General features: G+C 38.5%; 1 protein-coding gene across 1 annotated transcript in view; it reads right to left on the bottom strand.

The window, feature by feature from the left end:
* Positions 1-436: 436 nt before the first annotated feature.
* CPB1 (carboxypeptidase B1) overlaps positions 437-13,873 on the bottom strand; it is a 30,796-nt gene continuing 17,359 nt past the window's right edge. Inside the window, exons 10-11 of the mRNA XM_031448930.2 lie at positions 2,378-2,462; positions 437-685 (exon numbers count right to left, since the gene is read on the bottom strand). Of these exons, the coding sequence (XP_031304790.1) occupies positions 498-685; positions 2,378-2,462 (273 nt within the window). The 3' untranslated portion in view covers positions 437-497. The remainder of the gene's footprint in view (positions 686-2,377; positions 2,463-13,873) is intronic.

Below are 13,873 nucleotides of genomic sequence, written 5' to 3'. Positions count from 1 at the left end.
GTTATCTTTCTCTTTCATTGCTCTGTCCAAATTGCTTAGCAAAGTGCTTGGCATGTAGTAAACAGCTCAGAAAATAACTCAAATGAGCTGAGATGAAAGCTATACCACACTTTACAGTCTTAAATTTCCCCTATGTTTCTTCTTCCTCATCAGCCCCCGGCTCTAACCTGTGTACCTCTGCACTCTGCCAGGACTGGCCAGCACCCCAAGGACTGTTAACACCTATATTGCTGATCTACATCATCAGTTTTGCATTGCTTGTTTAATCCTTTGTTCATATCTTTTTTTTTCCCCAAAGAAGTGGACAATCTGTCAGGTTTTTCAATTATAATGATTCACTTTTATTATGATCAGTATTAAAGATCCAAGTAGTTTCATAGACCCAGAAGCTTAAAAGAAAGATTGGGGTCTGGAAAATATCTAGGCAAAAGTAGGAGTTCAGGGTAGAAAAGAAAGAAAGAGTGAACATTTAGAAATAAGGCTCTTAGCACTCTGGACTAGTACAGATGTTCCAGGACATAGCTGGTAACATGGTTGATCGCCAGCATTGTCTCCTCACAGGTTGCCTGGATCTGGGATTCAGGGAGGGCAAAGCCATATCTCCCTTTGTCTCGGAGTTCAAAGGTGAAGGAGTATTTGATTCCTAGGTCATAAGCCCAGTCATCAGAGCCCCCAGCAGCAGGGTCTGAAATGAGCAAACAGAAGAAAAAAAAGATCTTTACATCTAGGAAGGAGATTAAAAAGCCCGCCAACTTCCTTTTACAGTTACAGATGTTTCACTGCATAAAATTGCATAGGTAGGTGAATTTCCTAGTAAACTGGATCATAAAAGCTATGGGGGCTATCTTAAAAATTAGCCCAGCTTTACTACTAAGTCTGCTTTGTGGGAGTGGTGTCTTTAATATCCCAGGAAGTATATACTTTATAATATTTAAACTTCTCAGTGTGCTTGTGTGCTGTGGTAAACTCTGCTGTATAGTGTGTAATTTGTTTATGAAATATATACAATTTCTGGGAAAAGAATGTATGTTCCTGGAAGAATAGGAAAAACTGCATGATGATTGTGAGAGGAGAGGACTCCAAACCCTGCTGAAACTTGCTGAATAACGACATTGGAGCAGCTCCAGGGCAGGGCTGTGCCTTCATTTTTGTATCCTCAGGCTCTAGCATATGGCCTGGCATAGACGAGGCACTCATTCAGTTATTCATTCAATGACAGTTATGATGTCATTCATTTATTCAATCACTTGCTTATTTATTCATTTATTTATTCAGTCAACAGCAGTAAGGCTCTCACTGAGCAGCAGGCCATGTGCTCAACTCTGGAGATGCCAGGACAAAGGAAAGACATGACCCTGCCCTCCAAGGGCTTATGGTGTAATGGAAAAAGGAGCCTTGTTGAACTAGCCTGAAAAAACCTACAAGAAGTTCACAATATGTGAGTAGGTAGGTGGGTTATTTCTGATAGAAGCCCCTTTAAGAAAACAGTATACCCCATCTGATACAGAGAAGTTCAGTAAAGGACAGGAATACAGAAGGCTGTAGTCTACATGAAGCTTTTTAAAAAAGCCCTCAAGATTAGAGCCTATCCTCCATTGGAGGCCCCTTGATGATAAGAGTGGCCTTTTTTCTTGCATTTCTTGTCCTTTAAGGCTTGGGACAGAAAGAAATCATGCAAAGGCAAAATATATGTAGAAATGGAAAATGGGGCCTGCACAATGTGCCTTCCCAGTGGAATCCAAGCAGCAGCATCCAAGGCTCTGGGGTCTGGCCCCTACCTAACCCTCTTGCCACTTACCTCTTTCCCTTGCAAGTAGCTTGAGCCTGAAATAGCCCTTGCAACCTGCAGTCTGTTTAGCCAGGAAAACCTTCTCTCTGTCCTTCCAGATAAAGCTTCTGTGTCATCATCCTGAGAAATCATCCCTGATACTGTGGGAGGGGTGCTTAGTCTTTGAGGGTGCTCTTTTCTTGTGCATCCTTCTGTCACAGCACTTAGCACCTGTATGACAATTGACGGTACCTCTTCCTGCTTCCCTGCTGTGGGTGGTTTGAAGATTGCTCCCTGGTCCCCCACCTTCCTTTATCTTCTCTTGTCTTCCCTTCATCTTTCCTCCCCAGCACCTAATGAGGGCTGGCACGTGGTAGATGCTCAATAGATGTTCCCAAAGAGCAAATGTTTCTGTGGGCTAAAAGGGATATTTCCCTCCCTGCCTCCCCGCCCTTTTCCTGAACAGAAAACCAATTACATATTTTGTAAAAAAATTCACTGTCAGGCAAAAGCCACATGCTTTAAATGATAGAAAGGAAAGACTCTGGGAACCATTTGTCGCCTTTTAGCCACGTGGATTCTTTGCACAGTTCTGAAGCCAAAACTCACAGATTGTTGAAGCTCCTGGGCCATATGTGTACTTGGTGCCATGCAGGGTGGCAAGTTCTTCCACGGCAGCTTTGGCCAGGGTATTCTGCAGAAGAGCCAGCAGTGAGTGAGTGAAGAAATAAAAGCACACACTGAAACAAACAGACACCTGTACATTATTTTTAAGATGAAGACATGTAAGTCACAATTCAAGAGAGTGCCCATCCCTATTTAGTCGTGTGATCCAGGTGATTCTTGTGGGATGTCTTTCCTAATCCCCTCATCCAGCACTCACTCTGAGCTTCCCTTTGTCATGTGCACAGCGTGTCATATTGTGTCAGTACCATCAGCTGTCCTCTGGGTTCTCAGTGACTTTCTGTCCTTTATCTCAGTGTCCCCAGGGCTTCACTCCTAGTGGTTACTCAGTAACTCTTTGTTGAAACTCTGAGGATGTTTGGCACACTTCTTATGCTATTGTTTGAGAATTAGGTCCTTACATTTATTTTAAATCATTGTTGCAGTAAAATCTGGGTCCTAGCTCTAAGTTCTATTTTAGTCAGAGGACAGTGATTTACTTCATCTTCTTTTCTATTTACATGGAATTTAGTTGCTCTTTTTTTTTTTTTTCCTGGACTTACTTAGTCTTGTTAAACTTTTTTTTTTTTTAAACCTCAGTTCCGGCTAGAGAAATGAAGCTATCCTAGATACCCCATTTATTGACATAGTAAAATGTCTCCCCCTGTGAAGAACTAGGTTATAACAAAGGATTAGTTTGGCAAATTTATCTTGTCTCTGGAGCTTGTGAGAGAAAAGCAGGAGGCAGGGTCTTTATGGCTGTGCAAAGAGGTTGTCTGCCTAGTACAGGCAAGCAAACACCAAATGCATACAAAATAACCCCAAACAAAACAATGCAAAAAGCACCTGGAAATATAGCAGGTTATAAAGCCAAGATTAAGTCATGATAGGATTATGTGAGTTGGGGCAGGAGTGTTAGAACCCACTCATAGGAATGATTGATAGTCAATGCAACGTTCTGTGGTAACAAAAATGCTCAAGACTGGACAGTTCCAAGGAGGAGTGGTAGTTCCAGCATGGAAGAATTTTTAGACTGAAAAATTGGAGAACATTTGTTTCATTTCAAAATGCAGAACATTTGAGTTCCAGAATTTAAAAAGTAGCAAGTATTAGCTTATGTGTTTTTTTTTTTTCTTAGAAGCAGCATCAGACTTGTTGCCCTCCCACCCCCTACACCCAACTCAAGGAGAAGGGCTCTACACCACACCCACTCCCTGTGCTGTCAACTCCCGAATATTCATTGACATACTGTCTATTTAACAGAATCACTTGAAAAGCAAGACTTGACTTAGCTGTCTCTGATTGTTTACTGCAGGAGAATTAGCTATGATTCATTCTGGCTATAAAACTAGCTATATTTCATATGTTGGCATTGTAATTGTCTTGTACATATGCCTGGAAGCTGTGAGGCAGGTGATGACATCAGAATAATTCTCTTTTTACAAAGTAGCAACTTCCCTTAATTCTTGTTCTAATATTAAAACTGGTTTAGTAAAATCTTAAGTCAAATTGATGAGGGCGTGGCTGTAAGATTTCAAGGATTCTAGCTCTCAAAGCATTAATGCTTCATCAACCAAGTGGTAAATTTGAAAATTTAAAAGGAATGATTAAAACTTAAACTGTGTTTTTCTGGTCTGGTCCACTGAAGTGATGCAATCAAATTCTTGGAATTAATTTATTATTCCCAGAGTTTTGGGACAGTAACTTGAACATTTTAGGCTTTTAATTCCCTTTTTTTTTTCCAAACTAGTAAACTAATATGTGCTTTCTCATACTGTATGGAATCTTTACTGCTGTGATCTAAAGGTATTGTTTTTGTTTAATCTTATTCTAACCAACATACTAGAATTAGGTCTTCTCTCCACCCTGCAGTATGGGGCTTACTGCCGGTTGAAATCAGAATAATCTGTAAACATTGCACAATGCTCAGGACAGATTTAAAACCATCTTTTAGAGTTGTGAAACATAGTGAGGTACCAGTTCTTCTGGTAGGTAAACAGCCCGTTTCCTACTGTTCTACAGTTTCTTTAACTTGCCATTCATCCAAGGGAACTTCTAGTTATGTTTCTGTGAGGCAGAACCTCTGATCCTAGAGTACTCTTACTTCTTCTCTAGTTACCCTCCTCAGGCTTTCTACTTTTCTGTTTTTTATTTTTTTCCCTTAAGCCTTGAATTCTTACTTTTAGTAGAAATAAGATTCTAATAAGTTCCAGGTATGTCATGTACGGCACTGTGACTATAGTTAACAATACTGTATTGTGTACTTGAAGATGGCTATGAGGGTAGAGGTTTAATGTTCTCACCATAACAACAAAATGATAATTATGTCAGGTAGAGGGTGTGTAATCTAATGTGGTAAACACTTTATAGTGTATCAAGTCATCACATTTTATACCTTAAATTTACACAACATTATATGTCAGTTATATCCCCGAAAAACTGGGAAAAAGGGAAATGTGATTCTTCAGGATTGGTTCCAAACGTGGGAAGTTTTGAAGACTAGAGATGATTTAAGACAAGATCACAGTCATTATCTATTAACTTCTCATATGTCAGATGACTTTCAAGTCTCTCAATATCTTTATTGGTGTAATGTAATATTTGAGTTATCTAACAAAACCGAAGGGGCTTACTCGTAATCTGTTATCTCTTTTGGCTTACCAATTTACCCGTTTAGTCATAGCTACAGTTAGGGCCACACAAAAATGTTTAGTTTGCCTTTCCTCAAAGTGATAACCAAGTGCTTTCTAAGCCTTCAGAGACGTATTTTGGAAACAGTTGCTCTGCCTTTGATGCTAAAGCAGTGTCTAAGGTTGATGTTAGCTTAAAAAGGCAGTTATTTTGTTCCTGTCACTGGTGCCCATTGAAGGAAGTTTGTGCCTCAGCCTTGGCTCTCCCTGTCCTCATTGCTCTCTCATCTTGATGCCTACCTCATCACCGCATCCTTCAGTGGCTCTCTCACCTTCTACTGAAATCCAGCCTCCTCTCTTGTCATGAAGAGTCTTTGTGAGTTAGTCCCTCCCTTCTCTCCCAGGCTGCATCACTTGCTGTGTGACCCCATGTTCCTGAACTACTTTCCTGTACACCCTTCCCTGCCTCTCCTTACCTCCATGGCTTTGGGCATCCTTCTCCCTCTGTTGGAATCCTCTTTCTCTCTTTGTTCACAAGGAGAATTGCCATTGTTCTTCCAGATTCAGTCTAAATGTCCCCTTCTTTGCAAAGCTGCCACGACTCTCTTACGGAGCACTGAGCCTCCCTTCTTTGTGAGGGCTCACATCTTTATCAGAGTTTCTATCACTCTGTGCTGTAATCATTTGTTTTCACATCTATTTATTCCCCAGGTGAGCTCCTTGCGGCAGGGGTGGGGTTCTTGGCTATTCATTTTGTATCCTCAGCTGATTGCATAGCACCTGGTTGGTTGATTGAGTCTTATCATAGGACTTCAGGTGGGCTTGATTTGGATTGGGGTGCAGAGTGCTGAGCTCTGCAAAGGCTGGACTGGGATCCTCCCTGAGTGGAGATTGGGGATGCTTATAGGTAGGGTGGTGGTACCATGTAGTGATGGTTGGTGGGTTACCACTTTTAGACATTGACCTCTGCTGTGCACTTTACTTACTTCCATTAATGAAAAAAAATAGTGAAGTCTATTGACTCTTTCTCTCAGCCCCTCCGAGGCCAAGAGACAAAAAAGTTAGAAGAGACATTAATCAACCAAAATATATTTTAAATTCCAATTATCTTAACAAAAATCCTTGGAATCAGTGTGGGTTTTTTTCTTTTGAAGAGTTCAAATACTTTTACAAATGTTACTCATTTATCTTCCTAACACTATCTGTCCACATTTCATCAGCACAGAATTTTCTAGCAGAATGGAATGCCAAGTGGGGCAGCACGCTTGGTGGGAATGTTCCAGCCATGCTGGGTGACTGACCCCTGCCAGGAATGGCAGAGAGAGGTGATTCCTACATTTGCTAAATGTTAGAGAGGTAACTCCTTTTCCTCATGTGTTTCTGTTAAAAGGGACTAAGATAGCTGACAAAAGACTGGCAGAAACAATAGAACATCAGAGAGTATGATCCACATCTTGAAACCCCAATTAATGACACTTTCTATATAACCTGTCATTTGAGGGACATCTTACATAGTTGCTCAATGGCTTCAGAATAAGAACTAACATTTACATAAAACCTTAGATTTATAAAGAACTCTTGATAAGAGCTAGATATTTTTATCCCCATTTTACAGATAAAAGAACTGAAACTCAGAGAGGATAAAAGAATTTGCCCAAGGGCATGCAGCCCCGTAAGTGGCTGACTTGAGCTAGGTTCTTCTTGCTTTAAATCCTGTGCTCTTTTTCACTTCTCCTTGTGGCCTTGAAATACTTCAAAAGAAGTGTTGCTGGAGCTGGTTTTACCAATTGTAAAGAACAGAAGGAAGCTAAATATAAATCAGCCTCAGAGAAAACTTTGCTTTCAGTCAAGGCCAAACATGGCCAGCCTTTATTAATCCTTAGATATGAGTTTCCGACCACGTCTTATGCATGTTCTCTTTTGTCACCTGTTTTCTTAAAAAGAGGCCTTGGTCATAGAGCAAAAGACAGAGTCTAAATTGTCACATCTAACTCAAAGCCCAGGAGACAAAGGACCAACTAGTGTAATGTTTCCCCAGGCTCTGAGCTCCAGGGGGCTGGTGAGATGAAAAAGGCAAGGGTGTTCTTTTCCGCTGACCTGCGTTCCCAGGTAAGGTGATCAGGAAGCCCCTGTCTCATGACTGTGCTCATGGTCCTCATTGCCACCTCTGTGTACACGGCCAGTGTCACGACAGCGGGGGCTGCCTCTTCTAATCTTCCACTGGCCCATTATTACAATACAAGAAAACAAAAGCCCCAGACTGACTGTGGGGTATAAACCAATTCAAAGGAAATTTTCTTCAGAACTTTGTTTCTAACTTGAGGTTCTGAGTTTAACCATCCCTTGGGGTGAAAACACGTGGTAATGGAAGCATCAAAATGATCTTTAACTGCAGTTTCCTTCCTTCTGTGATAATGGGTAACTTACACCAAGGGAACAATGAGAAATTTACATTTTTACATTTTGGTGCAAAAGGAGAAGCCCCCAAGGCCTGCAGGCAGGACCGAGGAGAATGCTTTCGGGACTTGAAAAAACAAATATGTTTCTGAGGAGAAGGAGGAGAGTAAACCAGTGCTGGCTCTGGTTGCAAAGACCCGACTTGAAAGTAAGACAAGGAGTTGGGAAAGGCGTGCTTCAAGAGAGCGAGCCTGTCTGTCTTGGCAGACCCCACGGGGAGCGTGGCAGTGCTTTCCCTGATGTAAACCAAATTCTTTCTTTGGCTGATCTGCATACATATTTTTACAATTCAAGTAAAATGTGAAGCATGAGTCAGCTGAAGTTGCAAAGTTCATATAATTTTTTTTTTTATGGCAGTGGTGCTTCTTTCAAATAAATGTTAAAGATAAATGCTGTGTAATGGGGATGTACAGTCTCTCTTGCACTTTAAATTTGCAGAAAATTGTAAACTATTTGTGAGGAGGTGTACGATCCTGTGAAATACAGGGACCTCTGGCCAGGAATGAGACTCTATTTATCTTTGTTTAAAACAGGGTTTCTCAACCTTGGCACCTTTGACACGTGGGCTCGATGATCCTTTGTTGTGGGGGCTGCCCTGCATGTTGTAGGGTGCTTATCAGCATCTCCTGGCCTCTGCCCACTACATGTCAGGGGCACTCCCACAACCAAAACATGAAATGTACTATGACAACCAAAAACATCCCCCCAACATTGCCAGACGTCCTCTGGGGGAAGGGCAAGGGGCAAAACTAGCTTACAGGGAAGTCAAATAAAAGACATAATTATGTTAAAGAAGCAAGTATTTTTGAGAAAAAATTGGAAAGGAAGACAGCGGGTTTTAAAGGTGCTCCGAATGCCTCATTTCCCTCTGTTGACGATAGTACAGGTGCCTCCTAAACACCGCTGCTAGGTCATTCTTACTAAAATAATGCTGCCTGCAGGTTGCCAGATTTAGCAAAAAAACAAAAGCCAGTAAAATTTAAATTTCAGGTAAACAGTGAATGCTTTTCCAGTATAAGTCTGTCCCATACAATGTTTGGAAGGTACTTAACCAAGTGGTTATCTGAAATCAGATGTAACTGGGAGTCTGTATTTGACCTGGCAATCCTGTTTACCAGGTCACTGGCTCTGGGCGCACTGTGATGCAGGATTCATTCTGACATTCAGGTCCCTCCATAGCCTGGTTACTTCACTCCAACTCTTCCCTCGCGAGAACACTCATAACAGGCTGACCACCCCCCCGGCCAACTCCATTTTTCAGTCCCACTGTTGCACATTTGTTGGCTCTTCTTTATGCCTAAAATGCTTTCTTCCTTCCTCTGCCACCTAAATTCTGCCCATCCTTTAAGGCTCCGAACAAATGGCATCTCTTCTCTGTAACCTTTGCTGAACAGCTTCATTGCACATTGCTGTTTTCCTGCCCTGAATTCCTGCTACTGTGCCTAGTTGGAGACTTCCAATTCTGTACTTCTCTTGTGTGGTTTCTGATATCAGAGTCTTGATATTTCAGTATAATCCTGCATTCTCAATGGCAGGAACCATGGTTTGCACCGAGCACTTAATAGGTGCTCAGTGGAATTTCTGGTAATTGCCTGATGTGTCATGTATTGACTGGGCCCTGCAGGAAAATTTTAACAGGCCAAGAAGTCACTTAAAGTGTATAATGGTAAATCAGCAACTGGTTTCTCTAATCAAAGAAATTTTACAGTTGTCATTTAAAATATTTTTGTCTTTTAAATGAGATTAGAAATTCTGAGAAAATTGCTGAAGCAAATGTTCTGTGCCTCAAGTCCTGTCTGCCTTAGTTGCTGGCAGCCTGCCTGGCAGAGGGACTGTGACCCTTTTACTCTTGTTATTAGGCAGGGACGTGGTGACAGCTGTGACTGAGTGTGTGTGTGGCTCTGCAATTGTCCACCTCCTAATCACACAATTTCTTCCTCTGATTTTTATGTTTATCTCTAATCACGCACTTGCTTCATGCTCACATGCTTGGGTGGAGCAGTAGGTTTCCATCTTGGTGGCTCGTTAAGTAAAACACTTTTAATTAAGAGGTAGTGAGGTGCCATGAGACAGGACGATGTTAGATTTTAGAAAAGGATTTCTATCTTTTGGTCAAGTTGAATAATTTTTCAGAAACTATTAGACTGTCATATTTCTCTTGGTTAATGTATATAAACCCATGAAAGTATGGGCCAGAATCATAGAGACTGGGCCCTGAGAAGTCAGGGATCTTAGTGGACTAGTGTGAATCTTTAGATATGTCCAGGGACAGAGGTAATAATCATGTATCTATAGGATAAAAGACTTTATTCATTAATATATGGTCTTTTGCAGACCAGCTGCATGGTGTACTGACATGGCCTCACAGATGTGTGTGAGTGTGTCTCTGGAAATTGGGGCAGCCTAGGAAATTCTTCAGGACCCAATAGCTCCAGGCTCAGTGCCACCTCTACTGCTGGTATTGGCTTAGTCCAGTCTCCATTGTCTCAGCTGGAAAATGAGAAAGCAGAACCAGAGAAATTCCAAGATTTCCAGCTGTAAAATTCTGTGCTTCTAATGCAGGAATGTACTGATGGATAGTGCCCTGGATTGGCACCTTTGTGTAGTGTACATTGGTTTTCCATCTGGTCAGTCTGGGGAATGGGTCAAGATACTTAGTGATTGGTTATTATTCTGAGTTCCTGCTTTTGAACTTAGAAGTGGTATTATAATAATTATTATTGTTAACAGAGCCATGGAGGCCTCTTTGGGGGAAATGTAGACCAAAGATTGGGAGCTTCTCTGTTCTCAATAAATGCAAAGGTATGGATAAGTCTGGAAGCCTTTTCAATTATGCATCCTAATTTTTATTTCCTCTGATGATGAAGAGGTCATATATTTCAATATTTCATTACCTTTTAGAATTTTGGAAATGTAAGTATATTCTTTTTTTGGGCCTTAAAACTAATTTTGAGGATACTGATAGCTTTATATCAAAGAAGTCAACACTGAGGAACTGGACAGTTTATGACGCATTGGAAACTCACAGTGCAATTTGTATTCTTTCTTTAAATAATATAATGTGCGTAAAAGCAGTTTGCAATCAGGATAGCATTGTACATGTAAGATACTCTTATGATTCCTTGTACTTTTTACTCATCTGCTGAAGATATATTTTTTGGTAGCCTGTGTAATCCATGGTATTACTTTTCTTGCATGTTTACTTCATTGGTCTTTTGCATTCCCATCTCTGCCTTTCTTCCCTGTAAAGGTTGTCTCATGATATAACTGTCAGGTAATCTACATGTAAGATCTTTCAGAAATGAGGCCATGTACATTTTTATCATGACTCAGATAGCAAAGGGTTGCTACTTATGGTATGTCCTAAATTTGGACTGAGAATGCTGATATTATTATATAGAATAATTTCCTTCTGATTATTTCATTGAAGCAATTTTTTTTTGCTACAAATATGATCCTATAGATTTTATAGGTATAAAGAAAAATAAGAATCATATATATATATGCCAAAATCTGTATATGACAAAGTCCATTTTACATTCCTTTAAGAAAATTCTGAGTTATCTATGATGTGGTTTGGTGCCAATAATTCATCTTATTAATCTTTTACTATCTTTTGTTTTCTACAGTGGGTTCATATTTTTCTAATTGAGAATTAATATGGGGCCACTGGATTTGGATGGAGCACTCATCTTTCTAGGGCAATACTTTTATTTTTTTAGTGATATCCTTATTGCAAATAAAAACCATGAAAAAAGTAATATTTTTATTTTTGAGAGACTCAAATTCTATTTTGGCTATACATGTATTTATAATAACACTATAGTTATGAGTTGTTCTAGCAAAATGTGCTTAGGAAGTAAGTGAATTGGATTTATACAAAATAAGAAAAAAGATTGAAAGGCTCTCTAGTCAACTATTCAAAATATGTGAGTTGCTTTGGGGTGCCAAACTAAACTCAGATCCCAAGTGAATCAACTAATCAAATAACATGCATCTTAGATTTTACTAATGACATTCAAGTATTTCTTTTAAGATACTAGGTAAAAGTTTAATCATAGGAAAAAATGATTGGAAGTTAAAGTAACTTTTAAATCAATGTGTGTGATATAAGCACAGATAAGTTTTGTATTTTAGTCACCTATTTTATGCTCTGGCAAACGTATGACATAGCATGTACTTTTCATTCAATTTATTAGTTTTTTGAGTATAAAAATAAACACCCAAAGTAAGATTATTTTGTGGTTTGTGGTTTTTTTTTGAGAATTGATTATGAATATTTTACTTTGATATAATTCTGTTTCACTTCTTTGTTAGAATTTAAAACAATTTTGGAGAATTTAATTTTCTAATTCTTTTCTTTTTCTAATTTTTAAAAAACTATTACCACTCTTTCCTTGCTTTTACATGGAGAAGTGATTCTTAGGGAAGAATGTCAGTGGATCACATTCTCCTGGAATGGTTTCACATCACTTGGGGCACATGTGAATTGGCCCACTAAACTCACTCTGAGTCTTGGGTCTTTTCCTGGAGAAACTGTAGGAAATAGCAAGAATTATTCATGAGATTCCAAAGGTAGAACTTACTTGATTCTTTTTTTTTTTTTTTAAAGGATAATTTGTAAGACTTTTAGAGCAGCCCAGATACTATGTTATTATTGTATGGAGCCAGTGGGGCAACAAAGATTTCAAGATTGCTAAAAGGGTTTAATCTTATTCACCAAATAAGAAAAAGTATTGAAACTTTGTGAAGCAGCTCAATTCCAAAGAACACTTTCAGCTTTTTTGTTCAGCTTTTTTGTTAGACTAAACACTTTTAGTCTTTTATGTTTAAAAAACTAGTTGATATTGAGCAGACTGGATATATTGGTTGTTGTTATATTTAATATGGCTTCTAATTTTATTCTCAATATTTTACTTATTAACTCATTAATGCTTGGTTTTTACGGCTTTATCTCTTCTGATGTACAATTTAAACACTCACAGGAATTAAGCAAACAACATACCCATACCTCTTTCCTCTGGTGACCAGAAATCTAGGACTGAAACAAGGACCACACCCATCTCTGGACAGCAGGCCTATGAGCACCCACTGCTGGGAACACTTACAGACTGAACAGAATTGGAAAACTCAAACATTTAATGGTTCCAACTAATGATGTTCTCCTTTGTTTTTTGGCTATGGTTAGGGAATATGGAAAGCTTTTTAAAAAATAGCATTTCTTTTTAAAGAAAAGTTTAGCTATCAGTTTTCTAAGAGACTGAGTTATTTTTTTGTTTTGCTCTTCAAAAAATATGTAAACATTACATGTTTTATTTGGTCTCTGAAAGACTGCATCTAAAAGTCCAAAACAACAGTTTTCAGTTTATAAAGTTACTGGGTCTTTGAATTTATTCATTTAGGTAAGCCAAATATCTATGTCATGGGCTAACTGGAATAATTTTTTATTTTTTTGGCATAACTCAAATGCTTTAAATCTTATACTTACTCTTTTAAATCATTGGTCCCAACTTCTGGCAGCCAGATGTTCATAAATTAAAAAAAAAATTGTTTGAAAGATTCAAACCTGCTTATTTTAAAAAAATATGCATAGATCTAGGGTATTTGTTAATGTGAATATTATAAAACTCTTATATTATTTAACTGTATGTGGTTAATCTTGATTCTCCAACAAGATTGCTAATTTTTTTTTTTCAGTTTTGGGAGTCTTCTTTATTGTTTATTATTTACACTGTTACTTAATGTTTTTATGGTTTTATTATTAATAAAAATTTATTTTATTTATATTTTATTTATTTTTACTTGAACTGTAGTCAAGAAGAATGCTAATTTTTTGAAACAGGGATATTTAATTTTCTTTGCATTATTTCTCATATCTAGTAAGGACCCATTCATATCATTTGTTCATTGATTAATTTGCTTCTATGTATCGCCTAATCCAACAGCGAAATAAGCAATTTTAGGATCTTATCACTTAACCCAGTATCAACCAAATACGCCAGATTCCTAATGACATCTGCCATACTCTGCCTGTGTCAAATCCAGCTCAAGGGCAACTTGTGAAATTGACTTTCTGATTAAGATTAAGTATGAGGTGAAGGAACTTCATTGATCTGAAATCATCATGTGTGTCATTATTGCGGTGAAGCAGGAGGAAGTGGAACTATTATCATTTTGAAGACTAGTGAATTAATCATATATTGGGGATCATTACCTGCATCAAAATCATATTTCTTCTAGACAATTTATCTAGCCAATTTCAGATTCCTTGTAAATCTATAGTATTAAGTTTTTTGCTTCTATTACCAAAAATCAATAATGGAACTTCCAGAAATTATTCTTATAATAATTTTTT

The sequence above is a fragment of the Camelus dromedarius genome, chromosome 2 (genome assembly GCF_036321535.1).
Source record: "Camelus dromedarius isolate mCamDro1 chromosome 2, mCamDro1.pat, whole genome shotgun sequence".
NCBI classification, from domain to species: domain Eukaryota; kingdom Metazoa; phylum Chordata; class Mammalia; order Artiodactyla; family Camelidae; genus Camelus; species Camelus dromedarius.
This window is presented reverse-complemented; position numbering and strand designations above follow the sequence as displayed.